Source organism: Myxocyprinus asiaticus, chromosome 41, assembly GCF_019703515.2.
Source record: "Myxocyprinus asiaticus isolate MX2 ecotype Aquarium Trade chromosome 41, UBuf_Myxa_2, whole genome shotgun sequence".
NCBI lineage: Eukaryota > Metazoa > Chordata > Actinopteri > Cypriniformes > Catostomidae > Myxocyprinus > Myxocyprinus asiaticus.
In genome coordinates this window covers 4,701,741-4,717,537 of record NC_059384.1, presented here as the reverse complement: position 1 = coordinate 4,717,537, position 15,797 = coordinate 4,701,741, and the positions used below count along the sequence as shown (strand labels likewise).

Below are 15,797 nucleotides of genomic sequence, written 5' to 3'. Positions count from 1 at the left end.
GTCTTGTGGCTACACTTTTAAAGCAGTGAGATTTTAATGTTTACGGATTGGCCCCATTGACTTCCATTGTAAGTGCCTCACTGGAGCCCAGATTTTTGCTTTTTTTTTTTTTAAAGAAAAGGAAGAGGCAAGTTAAAATTAATTTTTGTGGTAATCAGTTATCTGCTACAAATGCTGTCGATTGAGCTTATCTTGTATTGATCCCGAAATATTCTTTTAAAAGAAAAAATATCTATGTGGTGTTTACTGGGAAAAAAAAAGCAGAAATTCTAAAAAAACACAAAAAACATTTTTTTTTGTTTTTTTTTTTTGCCATAAGTAGTTTAGAATAATATTTTATTTTTATTTCTTTAAAAAAAGTAAGCAGTGAAACAATTTTGTTTTAAAATATTATTAATATTTGAGAAAACTTTGTTGATTAAATCAGTCAGGTGGTGTAACCGACATGGTAGACATTTTGTTGCCATGTGAAAAAACAAACAAACAAATAAACAAGTTAGACCCTCATAACTGTGTGTGACATTATTCAGAAATAATAATAATAATAGCCTGTTAATAATAATACTGTTTTGACATTTTTAATAAAACACAAGGAACATTTTGTTCAGGTCAAATGGAGTATAAGAAAACTTTTTGATATTCGTGGCTTTTATTATTATTTATTTATTTATTTATTTATTTATTTATTTATTTTATGACACCAACGTGGAAACGAAGAATAGCCTACAATAATATTTCTCATTTTGATCACCTCGGACAACCTTATTTGTCAGCGACCCGTAAATGAAATTCTGCATCAAAGCCGCTTAGCCGTTAATTATAATGATGTCACAATGCAAAGAATTTTAGGATACAATTTGAAGTCTGGTGCGCGTAAAAAGCACCCGATATAAACTCCTGCCCGCTCCATGCGCGTGCACACACACCCATCGTCCTTATCTGAACCCATCCAATCCCGCACCTGCCTAAACTATGGGATGCTCCTGGCTCTGGAGGGTCTTTGTGATGACATGAGCACAGAAATGAGAGAATGGCCATTGGATGAGCGCATCTGACATCCCCAAAGGAACCCTGGATGCTGCGAGACACAGACGGGACGCGACGAGGACCACCGCCATTCTCCCAACATCCAGAAGCGGAAAAATGCAACGAAGTAGGTCATTCACGCATAGATACCTACGCATGCACCCAGCTCTCTCTCTTTCACACACACACATAAACACTCACTCACTGTACATCACTGATGAGTGAACATACACACAACAGCACCATCTCACAGCGTGCTCACAGCACTCTTAGACCGCAGCATCCTTCAGGAGCACAAAGGACACCAGACAACAACACAAAACCAGCAGAAGGAAACCAGGACTGTCCTTTTACACATGAGCACAGAATTTAAAAGGTTTAAAAGCTAAGAAAATAGAGCAAGTAGAACAATGCACAGTGTGTTTTGTTTAAAGGAGCACTGATTTACATATCTCCAACAGTGACCTGACCCATCCTGAGTGTTCATGACAGTTGTTGTTTTGTCTTATAATGGAGGCATGCATTTTTGGAATCTCAATGGACAAGGAATAATTTCGTAGCTACTACATCCTGATTCAGTGGAGAGATCTGGACGCAGCGTTTGGATGCAGGAACATGAGGACACGCAGCGGGGCACCAGCAGGTGAGTTCAAGAGTCTTTGATGCTTCTCATTAATCCAGCTCATCGCAGTGTGAAATTGAATCCTGACAAGTGAATTGGTTTCTTTTGTTTGAAGATGCTTCATTTTGACCTGGCACGGAGGAAAGGAATTTGCTGTACTGAACTGTTTTGTTTTGCACTGTTGGTGCCACATCATTTATTTATGAATTATAAATGATGTTGATTTTTTTCAGAGTCAGCAAAGCTGTACTGGCATGTTTCTTAACATTTACCATATTACATTTACAATACACAGTACTTATAGTAAAATAAATGGGCTGTAGGGAAAATAATGTTAAAGAATAAAATAAGAAATACAATAAAAAGAATAAAAATTAAAATGGGGATTATTTTGATAAAAAAAATATAATTAGCCTAATATGTGTGCAATGCTTATAGCTATGTAGCCATATAAGAGTTGTACAATGCAAACAAGTGGGTGTAAAACGTTTTATTTATCATGTGTGAAATTAAGTAATGTGACCAGTGAAGTACGGTAGGTCAAAGGTCACCATCAGGGCTTGACCTGAACAAGGGTGAATTTCGGGTCAGTAAAGAAAACATTGTTATGAGTGTTAGAAGGGGAATTACATTGCCTTTACACTGTATATTATTACATATACAGTGCATTCAGAAAGTATTCAGAATGCTTTACCTTTTTCACATTTCACAGCCTTAGGCAAAAAAATTAAATAAAAAAAAAATGTAATTAATTTTCCCCCCTCATTAGTCTACACTTAGTACCCCATTATGATAAAGCAAAACAGGATTTTTAGATTTATTTATTTTGTGTGCAAATATATAAATAGTAAAAAACTGAAATATCACATTTATATAAGTATTCAGACCCTTTGCTACGACACTTGAAATTTTGCTTAATTTAAACAATTTTAGGCTCATAAGGCACAACAAAATGTGAAAAAAGTGAAGGAATACTTTCTGAATGCACTATATCCATTCCCATTACTGTAATGCATAAAAAGTCTAATTGTCATTATTGTGATCTTAACCCTTATTTTGTGTTCTGGTAATTTTGACCCAGATTACTTTTTTTATTTTGTACAAATTATCATTTTACTTAATCCAATTGGAATAAAATTCCTTGACTTTGTTCACATATGGTATCTGAAAACACAAAACATTTGGACCATTTCCTTTACATTTCTTGGTTTTATTTCACTTTGTTACACTTGTTGTGTTCCCGGTCAAAAATGACCGGCCATTGGATATGAATGGATTAGACTACAAAATACAGAAATATGAAGTGTTCAGGAGCATCCCAATCCTTTGATGAGCACATACTGTATGTGGATGTGTGTTTGCACACCTTTTTGCATTTTTACATTTTCAAAAAAATATCGTTTAGTATGTTTAATAAGCCATTTCCCTCTTGGGGACCACTGGCTGGGCCCCACAAAGTAGGTGATCTCAGGTTTTACTATCCTTGTGGGGACATTTGGTCCCCACAATGTAGCATAAACATGTACACACATACACACACACACACATACACACAAACACACACACAATGTGTGTTGAGCACCCTTTTGCGCTTTGTCTTTCCATGTACACTCTTTGAGGAATATTTCAAGATCTACTCATCAAAGTATGTTGTGTTTAGGCTTGTTTGAATCGGGACAGTCTGCTGTAAGTTACGATATGTCATTGTCTATATGTATGTTTCGGGAAGTAACAAGGTAAAACATGACAAAAAGACACTCCTGTTTATTATATTTACTTGTGTCAGTGGGAATTTCATACACTAATACTCACTGCAGTTTGACCCCTGAGTGAAACAAATTTGCTCATTGCATTCTACAAATTGAGACCTTTCCACCTATGCCATCCTTTTTATTTTTTTACCAATTGTTGAGATAACACATTTGTAAATTATGAGAACAAAACAGTTCTAATTTGTCAGAAAATTAAAAACCATTATTTAAGCACTGTAAAAACAAATTAGTGTGAGTATTCAGTAAATTCCTGGCTACTAGTTGCATGACTTTCACAGTATATTTTACAGTAATATTTCTACAATGTATTACAAATACTTAACAGTGAACAGGACCAATATATTACTGTAATGTAGCAATGCTGTATTGTAGAATCATCATGATCATCTATATATATATATATTTTTTAATAAACAGTGTTTGTTAATTGTCACCATATTTGTATGCTGAGTGTTGATATCTTGCGTGCCTGATTGACAACTCATGATAAAAAGTTAATGAGTGATAAAACCAACCATATTATAGCTGAGCTTTGCAAACATCCCTTCCTCATTGTTCATTTATAAAGATACTATTTCTTTAGTTTTAAATGCATCATATGGTATAGTTTATACATCATGGGCCGACATAAAGTCAACCACTAAATTGACTATTTTCTCCATAAATTACAGTATAAAAAATAAATTGTGTCCTTTTTTTTTTTTTTCAATTCCTAATGCGCTCTAAGTCCTTATGGTTGCATAGTGATTCGCCTCAGTCTGGGTGGCAGAGGACAAATCTCAGCTGCCTCTGTGTCTGAGACCGTCAACCCACGCATCTTATCATGTGGCTTGTTGAGCGCATCGCCACAGAGACATAGCGTGTGTGGAGGCTATCATGCCATCCACCGCAGCAACCATGCTCAACTCACCATGTGCCCCACCAAGAACGAACCACATTATAGCGATCACGAAGAGGTTACCCCATGTGACTCTACCCTCCCTAGCAACTGGGCCAATTTGGTTGCTTAGAAGACCTGGCTAGAGTCACTCAGCACGCCCTGGGATTTGAACTAGTGAATTAGCGAACTCCAGGGGTGATAGCCAACGTATTTTACCACTAAGCTACCCAGGCTCCTTATAAATTGTGTTCTTAAACACAGTTGCACCAACTGGGAGAAATGTAATTAGAAATAAAAAAGATAAGGTCCTATCCAAAGGGAACACTAAACACCATAATGGTGATTTCAAACAAAACACTAATTTGTTGTGTTGTGACAGAAAATGACCTAGCCTGCATTGATTTTACAGTAAAATATTGAAAACAGTATGTAAGAAATTACTGTTAAATCTTGTAAAATCCTGGAAACTTTTTACAGTGAGAACTGGTAGGATCAACTATATGCATTGTAAAGTCCAGATTCTAAGCTTTAAAATGACACCTGTTTTGTTTAGATCAAGCAAGTGGTTATTCATTTATTAAATAATAATAATTATTAATATTATTTTCTGCAGGGAGTGCCCCCCACTAGCCCTGTACGAGCTCAGTTCAGTGAATCCTTCTGTCAATAAAAAAAAAAATCTTTTTTACAAATATGTTCAAAAAAGAAATACAAAACCTGTCATAATTACTAAAAAGGAAGTTGATGGAAAGATCTAATGCAATATCTTGGGATAATATATGCAATATGAGAGATTTATTAACAATCTTAGTGGGCCGGTCATTTTTGACCGGGAACAAAAAAGTGTTAGCACAAAGAAAACAACACAAGGGTTCAAAAACGCAAAACTGTACTGCAATCATGGAATTATTTGTTGTACTACTGCCTTTAATGTATGTTAATCTCAATGCAAATTATTGTAGAACAGTAATGAAAATATATTGAGAAACATCGTTAGGAATAATTAGAATTTGTCATGAAAATAACATTATAAAAACAAATAACATTACCAATACAAAAATTCTTAATTTTCTTCAAGTATAATATTTATTTCTTTTTTTTTGCGGCAAAATAAGACCCTGACTTGTTTTCGTGAGATTTACCCAGACGTTTTCATTCACAGCATGAAATTTACACTCAATTTTTCTCCAGCTGTGTGATTAAAAAGCTTGGAGAGGAAACAGGGAAAAAGATATCTATAGCGGAGTGAAAATAGGAATACTACCAAACCAATTTCTCATCAGTTTCTCAGTCCAAGGCTAAACTGGACAGGAGGTCCCCTGTGTCCAGAACCCAGAACCTCTGGAAGGTCACCTTAAGGTCATCGGAACCCTGGCATCCTAATCCGAGACAGCCGCTGTTTTTGTTGTTGCTTACATAGTCCAGTTGTTTAGAAAAGGATCTTGTTTAGCCTGAGCACGGCTTGCTGTCACTATGCATGATGCTGATATCATGAGTCCTCATTCTAGGTCACAGTTTTATTCCCATGAGCTGTTCTAGACTTCAGAACTGTGATTTTGTTGGTGGCCTTTCTTGTTGTTTACTGAAATATTTATGAAGGCTTGACTGCTTAATCTGTGAGCATGCAGTCAGTTATATGACAGAACAGCAGGGTAGAGTGTGGGTAAAGTGTAGAGTTCTGACAACAACAGGAATCGAAAAGGAGGACACTGAAAATACATAGAGTTTGACAGAGAAAAAGACATGCAGACCCATAGGAAAAAAAATGAGAGCTCTTTCATATCTATTTCTTACAGACAGAAAATATATAGAATGGAGATCAAATAAAGAGACTTAAGTCTCAATGCTGGTTTTTCTCAGTAATCTCATGTGTCTCCTTTTGACAATGTTTCATACTGACTCTTAGAGAGCAAATATATCAAATGAACAGTAACTCAAGACTTTTTGGTGATTTGCTCCTAAGAAAAGGACCCAAATAAACCTTGAGTTTCTGAAGAGATCTCAACAACATCTCAAACTGCTCAGATTTGCCAGGATACACCTTTGTATCGCAAGCCCTCTCAACATTTAATCATATGAATTATGTCAGGTTTTGTGGAGAAAATGGCAGGACTCAAACACAGAGTAGTGACATGAGCATTTTTTAATACAAAAAAATAAAATAACAAACAAACACAGCCCAGGGTGACAAACCAGATGACAGACAGGAGAGGACAGGAGAGGACAGGAGAGGACAGGAGAGGACAGGAGAGGACAGGAGAGGACAGGAGAGGACAGGAGAGGAGAGGACAGGAGAGGCACCTAACCGGGAAACATCCGCAACGAATTGGCACAAGACAAAAAAAACACAATGGGGTTAAATAGGGAAGAAAACAAGGAGATAACGAGGAGGGCAAGTGAAAACAATCAACTAATAATCAGACAGATAACAAGGCAAATGAGAGGGCGGGGTTATCACTGAAGACAGACATGAATGCACAAGGGAATGAGTGCCTGGATTCAGTCACAAGAGTAAATAAATCAAACCAACCGAAGTGGCTGAATCCAGACACAAGACATAAAACAGACATAGAACACGTACATGTCAGGGCTCTGCCACAAAGGAGAAAAAACCCAAAGCTAAGGGCAGAACTCTGACAAATTATACATATCTACAATTCAGTTTTACTAAATAAAATGCTAATTCTTGATATCAGTAAATACATTTGCAATAGTAAAACGTTAATTATTGATATAAAAACGTATGTTTTTGATACCTGTAACTGCATTTAAAGGAATATTCCGGGTTCAATACAAGTTAAGCTCAATCGACAGCGTTTGTGGCATAATGTTGATTATCATAAAAATAATTTAGACTCGTTCCTCGTTTTCTTTAAAAAAGCAAAAATGGAGGTTACATTGAGGCACTTACAATGGAAGTCAATGGGACCAATTTTTTGAGAGTTTAAAGGCAGGAAGGTGAAGCTTATAATTTTATAAACGCACTTTAATTCTTCAAAGCGTCATTTTTACAGTCTTTTTAGTGTATTTGGGTTTGGGGGATTACATCGTCATGTCAACAAGGTTGTAAAATTGGATATAACTTTACACAGAAAAGATTAGTAAGCAATTTTATCACACTAACATCATGTTTACATGCATATTGTTTACGTATTGTGGCTATACTTTTGAAACTTTTAAAATACTTTTGAGTTTTTTAACGTTCAAAAATTGGCCCATTCACTTCCATTGTAAGTGCCTCACTGTAACATTGATTTTTGCTTTTTTTTAAAGGAAAGGAGGGTTAATTCAAAATAAATTTTTGTGGTAATCAACATTATGCCACAAATGTTGTTGATTGAGCTCAACTTGTATTGAACCCGGAATATTCCTTTAATTTCAAGATTTATTCCTGTTCAAAAAATTTGTGTGTAATATAATGTGTGTGTGTGTGTGTTTGCATGTCCCAGTGCCCAGGTTGGGGTACTTCCAGCGGGGCGGGGCAGCAGTACGGGCGGAGTCCCGGTGGAGGACATGCAGGCACTGTCAATCACCTCTCTCTCCAACTCTGAAGTAGAACAGCAGTATGAGCTGATTGGTCCTCTTGGGAAGGGCACCTATGGAAAAGTTGATCTGGTGGTGCACCGGACACAGGGTGAGTATGTACAAGTGTTATGTGGCTTAATGGATGAAGATCTGGAATGGTGGCTGAAAGGTTGTGGGGTGCATGGTGACACCCTAGCATTCTGCCTAACATCTCCTTTTTGCGTTTTTGCACGTAAGAAAGATAGTCTTATAGGTTTAGGATGACAAGAGGGTTAGTAAATGATCACATAATTGCAGATTTGCACTCAGTGCACAGTACACATATCCAATAATGCTAGTAAGTCACTTTGTTTAAGAAAAAATATTTAATAAATCTGCTGTATGAAGAAAATGTAATTTTGTATTTGTATTATAAATGAAATATCAAAACATACTCATTTAAAGGACCCTCAGGTGACTCATCATTTAGATTCATGCATTTGCATATGCGTGTGTGTTTTGCAGGCACTAAACTCGCTCTGAAGTATGTGAGTAAGAACAAGACAAAGTTGCGTAGTTTTTTGCGTGAATACAGCCTGACTGTCGCGCTGGGCTGCAGTCCGTTCATCATCAAAGTTCTGAACATTCTGTTTGAGACAGAGGACAGCTATGTGTTTGGTCAGGAGTATGCACCTGCGGGAGACCTGTTTGACATTATCCCACCTCAGGTATGATGTCATAACCATGACTTCACAGCATATATACACTTTTGACCTATTCAAGTATCAGTATATAGCCTCAGTCACCATTCACTTTCATTCGCTGGAAAGAAGATGCAATGAAAGTGAATGGTTACTGAGGCTAACATTCTCCTTTTGTGTTCCACAGAAGTCAGTCATACAGGTTTGGAAAGACATGATTGTTAGTAAATTACATTTATATTTGGGCAAACTATCCCTTTAAGATCTTTCACACTGTGCCATTATTTTCATGATCAATTAATGCTCATAAAAATAGGCTTCCTTTTCTTTATGCAATAACTGCTTATTTTAATTTTGGGGTGAAATATAACCTGGACATTTTTTGTGAGATCCATCTGTGTGGTACTTTATGGTCAACCAAGGTTAGCAAGCTGCTAGTTAATCCCTTATAGATGAGCTTGAGTACCTTGTTTTAAGGGCTGGGCGATAAGGCTACAAAAAATTCTCGATATTTATTCAGCCTATTGATGATATTCTAATATATATCTGTATAATTATGTATTTGCTCAGAAATGGCTTAAAATTTTTTTTTAAATCAGATGAACCAACATAACAACTAAACAGTTATTGTAGCGATGTACATTCAAAATGTGCTGACTGTTGGTCTCCTGTGCGCCTTCATGATAGGGCACGAAAGCAACAGTTTGGAATTGCAAGGATGTGTGAACCTGCAGCACGTTGCTTTCACAACACATGCATACCGCACTGGGAACACTGAAAACAGTGCTTCATGAGCCCTGTACTTGCACACAGAACAGCGCGCCACCCATTCACTCTGAAGCACACACGGACCTTGAAGGGTCGTGTAACTAGTCTAATAATGCGCTCTTTAGGAAACGTAGTGGCCAAATAAAATGGGCATTAAATCATCAGGATATTCATGATATTGTTTAATTAATATTGCCAACAAAATCGCAATTATATCTTGAATATTTAACATATCGCCCTGCCCAATAGGGTCATAATGTTTATGATTTATAGATAATACATAAATAATATTACTACTAATTAGACTTTTAGCTTATTAATACAAACCTGTGGATATATTAAGTCAATTCTTATAACTATTGCATTATGAATTGTGTTCTTTATTGCTTGTGTTGTTGGAAATACAAACTATTAAAAATGCTTTACTAAATAATACTCAAGCTGTAAGTGATTTTTTCATGGGAAGCTATGCAAAAAAAGAAAAAAAAAAAAGAAAGAAAACCTATTCCATGAAAGATATTAAGGAAATAAGTGTCCTGAGATATCTCACCTGTCTATGTGATAGCACTAGACTCTGTAAACAGCAAATAAAAATGTGTCTGCTGTCTGTGGTTGCACATTCTCATAGTATTGTAGTTGCAGCGAATTATTGAGGCATAATGCATTTTTTATGCCATGTTGCTTATAACAGTTGTCAGTTGAGGACGCTATTTTACTATTGTTGTTTTTAACAACCTTTGCTGCTCTCAATAAAGCTCATTTAAGTAACTTTGGAGTTTGTGGTTTTGGAAAGAGGGGGCGTAGCTAATTCAACGGCTCAGTCTCGTGGAAGTAGAATGGCTGAAATCACTTACAGCACCTTTAAATGTGAATTATATTGTTATTTTTAGTGATATAGTATATACTGTATGAGCCAATTAACTCACATTTCCATTAAACATTCTTCTGGTAATGAAACAAAAACTACATTTAAAAACTAAACAAATTTTCTTTTTTTAAATTCCATGTTGGGAACCCCTAAAAGGTTCTAAATAGAACCTTTCCACATGGCTCAAAGAACCCTTTAGGGTTCTTTTGATAGAACCCTTAAAAAGTTCCAAATATGAAACGAGTGATAAAACACTTTTAGGTTCTATATGGAACCTTTTCTTCCAAGAGTGTACTTGTAATTATATTATATACTCTCACTATCCCCTCACCATTATCATATGTGAATTTGTCCTTATGTTTGTTTTTCTCTTTCTCATCTCAGGCCGGTTTGCCGGAGGAAATGGTCAAACGTTGCGTTCAGCAGCTGGGTTTAGCTTTAGACTTCATGCACAGTAAAAGTTTCGTTCATCGAGATGTGAAGCCAGAAAACGTTCTCCTTTTCGACCACGAGTGTCGACGTGTCAAATTGGCTGATTTAGGAATGACTCGTCGGGCGGGCAGCAGAATCAAACGAATCAGCGGTACCATCCCCTACACAGCGGCCGAGGTGTGCCAGGCCTCGGTATCAGAGGGTATCGTTGTGGCAACGACCCAGGATGTTTGGGCATTTGGAGTTCTGCTGTTCTGCATGCTTACGGGAAACTTTCCTTGGGAAGTTGCATTGCCTAGCGATGCATTCTTTTCAGAGTTTCAGCGCTGGCAGCGGGGGGCGTGTCCGCCTGGCGCCGTACCGTCCCAGTGGCGGCGTTTTTCTGATGATGCGCTACGCATGTTTGGCCGGTTGTTGGCGCTGGAGCCAGAGCGGCGCTGCGGTGTTAAAGAAGTGTTTTACTTCCTGAAATATGACCTGCTGAATCATCATCGCCATAGAGCTTCCTGTCGGGCGTCAAAGAGAAGTTCCACACGTTGCTCCACCCACCGACATGCAGAGCCTTCCCCTCCTTCTGGCACTTCTTGTCTACGCCCCACCCCCCTCAAACGTAGCATCCTGTCCGAGCCACATTCTTCTAGAGAGGATACATCCAAAAGTCCATCTCCGAACCGTCAAGACAAGAGTAAAATGATGATGACCACTCCAATTGAAATTTGTGTATGAAGCCAATACCGCAGGTCTCAAAGTATGGTTTTTACTGGACGACCTGAAGTTTTTCAATTAATATTACTTTAACTGGGAAAAATAGTCCTTCCCATGTTTACTAGAAGGCAAGAACGACAGCAGACTCCATATTTCATGATAGGAGTCTACAGCACACACTACCATAAATGTTGGTCCTAAAAACTCTAAACCTGGTAACTCTGAAACTCTCCTGGTTTAGGATTAAAAAATGATAGGAAATTCAAGCAATCTTTGTAGATTTGTCACTTAAGTACTGAATTAAACATAATCGCTTTAATTTTAAAGGAAGAGTTCACCCAAAAACGAAAAGTCTGTCATCATGTACTCACCCTCGGTTTTTTCCATATTGGTTACAGGGGACGACAATCTCCAAAAGTGACAAAAAAGCATCTTTAAAGTAGTCCATACAACTTGTGAGCTATATTTTTCTGAAGGCATATGATAGTTTAGTGGGAGAAAAAGACATACAAAAAAAAGTCGATGATGATCTCATCTTTTCTTCACATAAGGATATGTTGCATCAATTTAAATATCAACTATGTCAAATTGTTGACAACACTTGAGTTAAATGAGGTTTTGAAATTCAAATCTGGGCCTTTACTTCACACAAAGCTATTATATGGCTCCAAAAGACTTGAAATAAAGTGCACTATATAGTATAGACTAGTTTTAAGGTGCTTTCTTTGTCATTTTTGGAGCTTTTTCAATGACATTTTCTAAATTACATGAGAGTGAGAAAAGATGGCAGAATTTTCATTTTTGAGTGAACTAACCCTTTAAAGGGATAGTTCATTCAAAAATGAAAATTGTTTCATCATTTACTTACCCTCATGCCATTCCGGATGTGTATGATATTTTTTCTTCTGCAGAGCACATATGAAGATTTTTAGAAGAATATTTCAGCTCTGTAGGTCCTCACAATGCAAGTGAATGGGTGCCAAAACTTTGAAGCTCCAAAAAGCACATAATGGCAACATAAAAGTAATCCATACAACTCCAGTGGTTTAATCCATGTCTTCAGAAGAAATATGAAAGGTGCGGGTGAGAAACAGATCAATATTTATGTCCTTTTTTACTATAAATCTCCACTTTCACTTTCAAACTCTGAAAATGAAAGTGAAAGTGGAGATTTATGGTAAAAAAAAAAAAAAAAAAAAAAGATATATCAAATAATATGAAATATTGATGTGTTTCTGACCCAAAGTGACTGCATCGCTTCAAACCACTGGAGTCCTATAGATTACTTTTATGCTGCCTTTATATGATATTTTGAGCTTGAGAGGTCTGGCCACCATTCATTTGCTTAAATATTCTTCTAAAAATCTTTGTTTGTGTTCAGCAGAAGAAAGAAAGTCAAACACATCCGGGATGGCATGAGTGTGAATAAATGATGAGAGAATTTTCATTTCTGGGTGAACTATCCCTTTAATGTAATGTGGCTTCCATTACTTCACTTTTAGTGCATTAAAAACCCAAAAGTTCCCTGAAGAAGGGAAGATATTTCCCACACAATCTTTTCATTGTGGAGGCTCATCATCATGTGACTTTTAAACCAGCCTATGACAGAATCATCCATCTGCACCAATAGAAGAATAAGATTTATTTTATACTGGACTAAGAGACAAAAATTAAAACAGAACTCGATGCCATGTTGACTTGGAGACATTACTGCCTATTTCATGAACTTTTGAAAGACACAAATACACAGAAAGACATTCTTTAAAGCTTCCTCTGCTGTACGTTTAGAGTTTTTAAGAATAACAGCACAGTCTCTGTAGATTACAGGGATTTTATTATGTGTGTTTGTAGCTGATGTGTATATTCAAGCACTAACTTTCCATGAAATCTTTGAAGAAATCCTTCAGGAGCTGTTAATTTTTGTGGGAGTTTTTTTAACTGTTCTGATCTTAACAGCTCAAGTGAAACCAATTTTCTGTGTTTTTATATAATGGGTCAATTAAGCGAGAAAAGCCTCAAGGGATTGCTCAAAAACAAAAGAACATCTGCTCTCTAGGACATTGTTACAGTGCTTTGTCAGGTATAGTGCTAATTTGTAGAGAAAGGAAGAATAAACTATCACTTAATTTAAACAGAGATTACTTTTAGTCTTAAACTAATGTCTCACCCCCCCCCAAAAAAAAAACAAAACAAAAAAAAACATCTGGATTATTTTGGAACAACATGAGGGTGAGTAAATAATAAGGGGTTATTTGTAATTATTTTATGTACTCTTCCTTTAGTTAAAGTGTATGTTTAAATATAGATATAGAAGAATATTAGATATTGATTGTGGCAGTAGAGAACTGTTAAAGTCTTAACATATTTGAGGATACTTTGCAAAGTAGCACAAGTAATTTTCTCATTAACAACATGCTCATAGGACAGACTATAAGAAGTGCTACAAACAATATGGTGCTCTGTCATACATGCAAACGACTAGTTGATGTTATGAAACAATAACAATCATACAATAGTTTAATAGTTATGGATTTTGTTCTTGTTAGTCACTGACTTTTGTAAAAAGAATATAGTTGAAAATTACCTTGGAATATCAACTCAAAGAAACAGCTGGTGTTTATAAATATAAAATTAATAAATATACATAAAACTGGATGTTATTTAGCTGCTGTGAGTAGGAATTGTCATAGATTGTTCTGACTGATAATCAGCTAATTAAACATCTTAAATGCACTGCAAATTGCCTTTCCTGTTTTTTATTATCCATTTGACCAGTCCTTTTAAAAAGGGTTAGAAATGATGAAATATATCAATACTATGTTCAAATTATAAACATGTCCACTACTAAATTTAGGCTTTATAAAAATAAATTGTAGTTAAGTTCCAGCTCTGTTAGCTCTACTTGTCAGCATATCACCTAATGTTTTTTTAACCACCAACCATTTATCCATAACATGCTTTCAGAATGTAACTACTCAAACAGGCCAACCATCTGTTTGTTAGAATACAAATGTATAGTAGCTAGATTTGCCTTTAAAAAAAAAAAACTTTAATTTAGCTTGATCTGATTTGTGTTTGTGAGTTTTATGAGACCATTGTCAGATTTTATTCCTCATTTGAAATATGTTATTTGAACATAATCTTGAAGATTTACCCACTTTCTCCATTTAAGTAGATAGGGGCTGTATTTGTATGAGTTGAAATACTGTAGCTGTCCGTAGGTATTATGAATTTTGCCATAAAGTGAACTGACTTGCTTTTAAAGCACTTTGTCCCTTATATGGTGCTAAGCGTTATAATGAGTGCATAGTGCATTATTTGTGCATGCCGTTACAACGATAATGTAAATATTTACAGGATTACAGACAGGTAATCTAAAATATTTAAAGCTTCACAGGGAGGTGAAGTGAATATTTATTGCTTTAAAGTGAGAGACTATTTAAATATTTACAGCAAATGTTAGCTATATACAGGATTAATGGGAGATAATGTTAAATATTTACAGTGTTACAGTGAGGTACTATAAATATTTACAGAATCACACTGATGTAATGTATATAGCTATTTACAGGATTATCGGGAGATAATGTAAATATTTACAGTGTTACAATGAGGTAATATAAATATTTACAGAATCACACTGATGTAATGTATATAGCTATTTACAGGATTATCTGGAGATAATGTAAATATTTACAGTGTTACAATGAGGTAATATAAATATTTACAGAATCACACTGATGTAATGTATATAGCTATTTACAGGATTATCGGGAGATAATGTAAATACTGACAGTGTTACAGTGAGGTACTGTAAATATTTACAGCATCACACTGATTTAATGTATATAGCTATTTACAGGATTATCGGGAGATAATGTAAATATTGACAGTGTTACAGTGAGGTACTGTAAATATTTACAGCAACACACTGATTTAATGTATATAGCTATTTACAGGATTATCGGGAGATAATGTAAATATTGACAGTGTTACAGTGAGGTACTGTAAATATTTACAGCATCACACTGATTTAATGTATATAGCTATTTACAGGATTATCGGGAGATAATGTAAATATTGACAGTGTTACAGTGAGGTACTGTAAATATTTACAGCATCACACTGATTTAATGTATATAGCTATTTACAGGATTATCGGGAGATAATGTAAATATTGACAGTGTTACAGTGAGGTACTGTAAATATTTACAGCATCACACTGATTTAATGTATATAGCTATTTACAGGATTATCGGGAGATAATGTAAATATTGACAGTGTTACAGTGAGGTACTGTAAATATTTACAGCATCACTGATTTAATGTATATAGCTATTTACAGGATTATCTGGAGATAATGTAAATATTTACAGTGTTACAATGAGGTAATATAAATATTTACAGCATCACACTGATTTAATGTATATAGCTATTTACAGGATTATCGGGAGATAATGTAAATATTTACAGTGTTACAGTGAGGTACTGTAAATATTTACAGCATCACACTGATTTA

At 35.6% G+C, this 15,797-nt stretch overlaps 1 protein-coding gene across 2 annotated transcripts; it reads left to right on the top strand.

Moving 5' to 3' along the window:
• The first annotated feature begins 939 nt into the window (after window positions 1–939).
• On the top strand, window positions 940–14,011 carry sbk1 (SH3 domain binding kinase 1). Of its 2 annotated transcripts, XM_051682045.1 has the most exons (5): window positions 940–1,153; window positions 1,543–1,669; window positions 7,750–7,934; window positions 8,330–8,532; window positions 10,526–14,011. In XM_051682045.1, exons 2-5 carry the CDS (start codon window positions 1,632–1,634, stop codon window positions 11,297–11,299), a joined length of 1,200 nt encoding a protein of 399 aa, XP_051538005.1. In that variant the 5' UTR covers window positions 940–1,153; window positions 1,543–1,631; the 3' UTR covers window positions 11,300–14,011. The 2 variants fall into 2 exon arrangements, with proteins under 2 accessions (XP_051538005.1, XP_051538004.1); XM_051682044.1 differs by having other exon boundaries at window positions 940–1,669.
• The last annotated feature ends 1,786 nt before the right edge of the window (window positions 14,012–15,797 follow it).

Excerpts from the sequence above, each read along its gene's own strand:
- sbk1 (XM_051682045.1), top strand. The coding sequence starts at position 1,632 with ATGCAGGAACATGAGGACACGCAGCGGGGCACCAGCAG. Across the intron at positions 1,670-7,749 it reads ACGCAGCGGGGCACCAGCAG|TGCCCAGGTTGGGGTACTTC; the intron begins GTGAGTTCAAGA and ends TGCATGTCCCAG. Across the intron at positions 8,533-10,525 it reads TTGACATTATCCCACCTCAG|GCCGGTTTGCCGGAGGAAAT; the intron begins GTATGATGTCAT and ends TTCTCATCTCAG.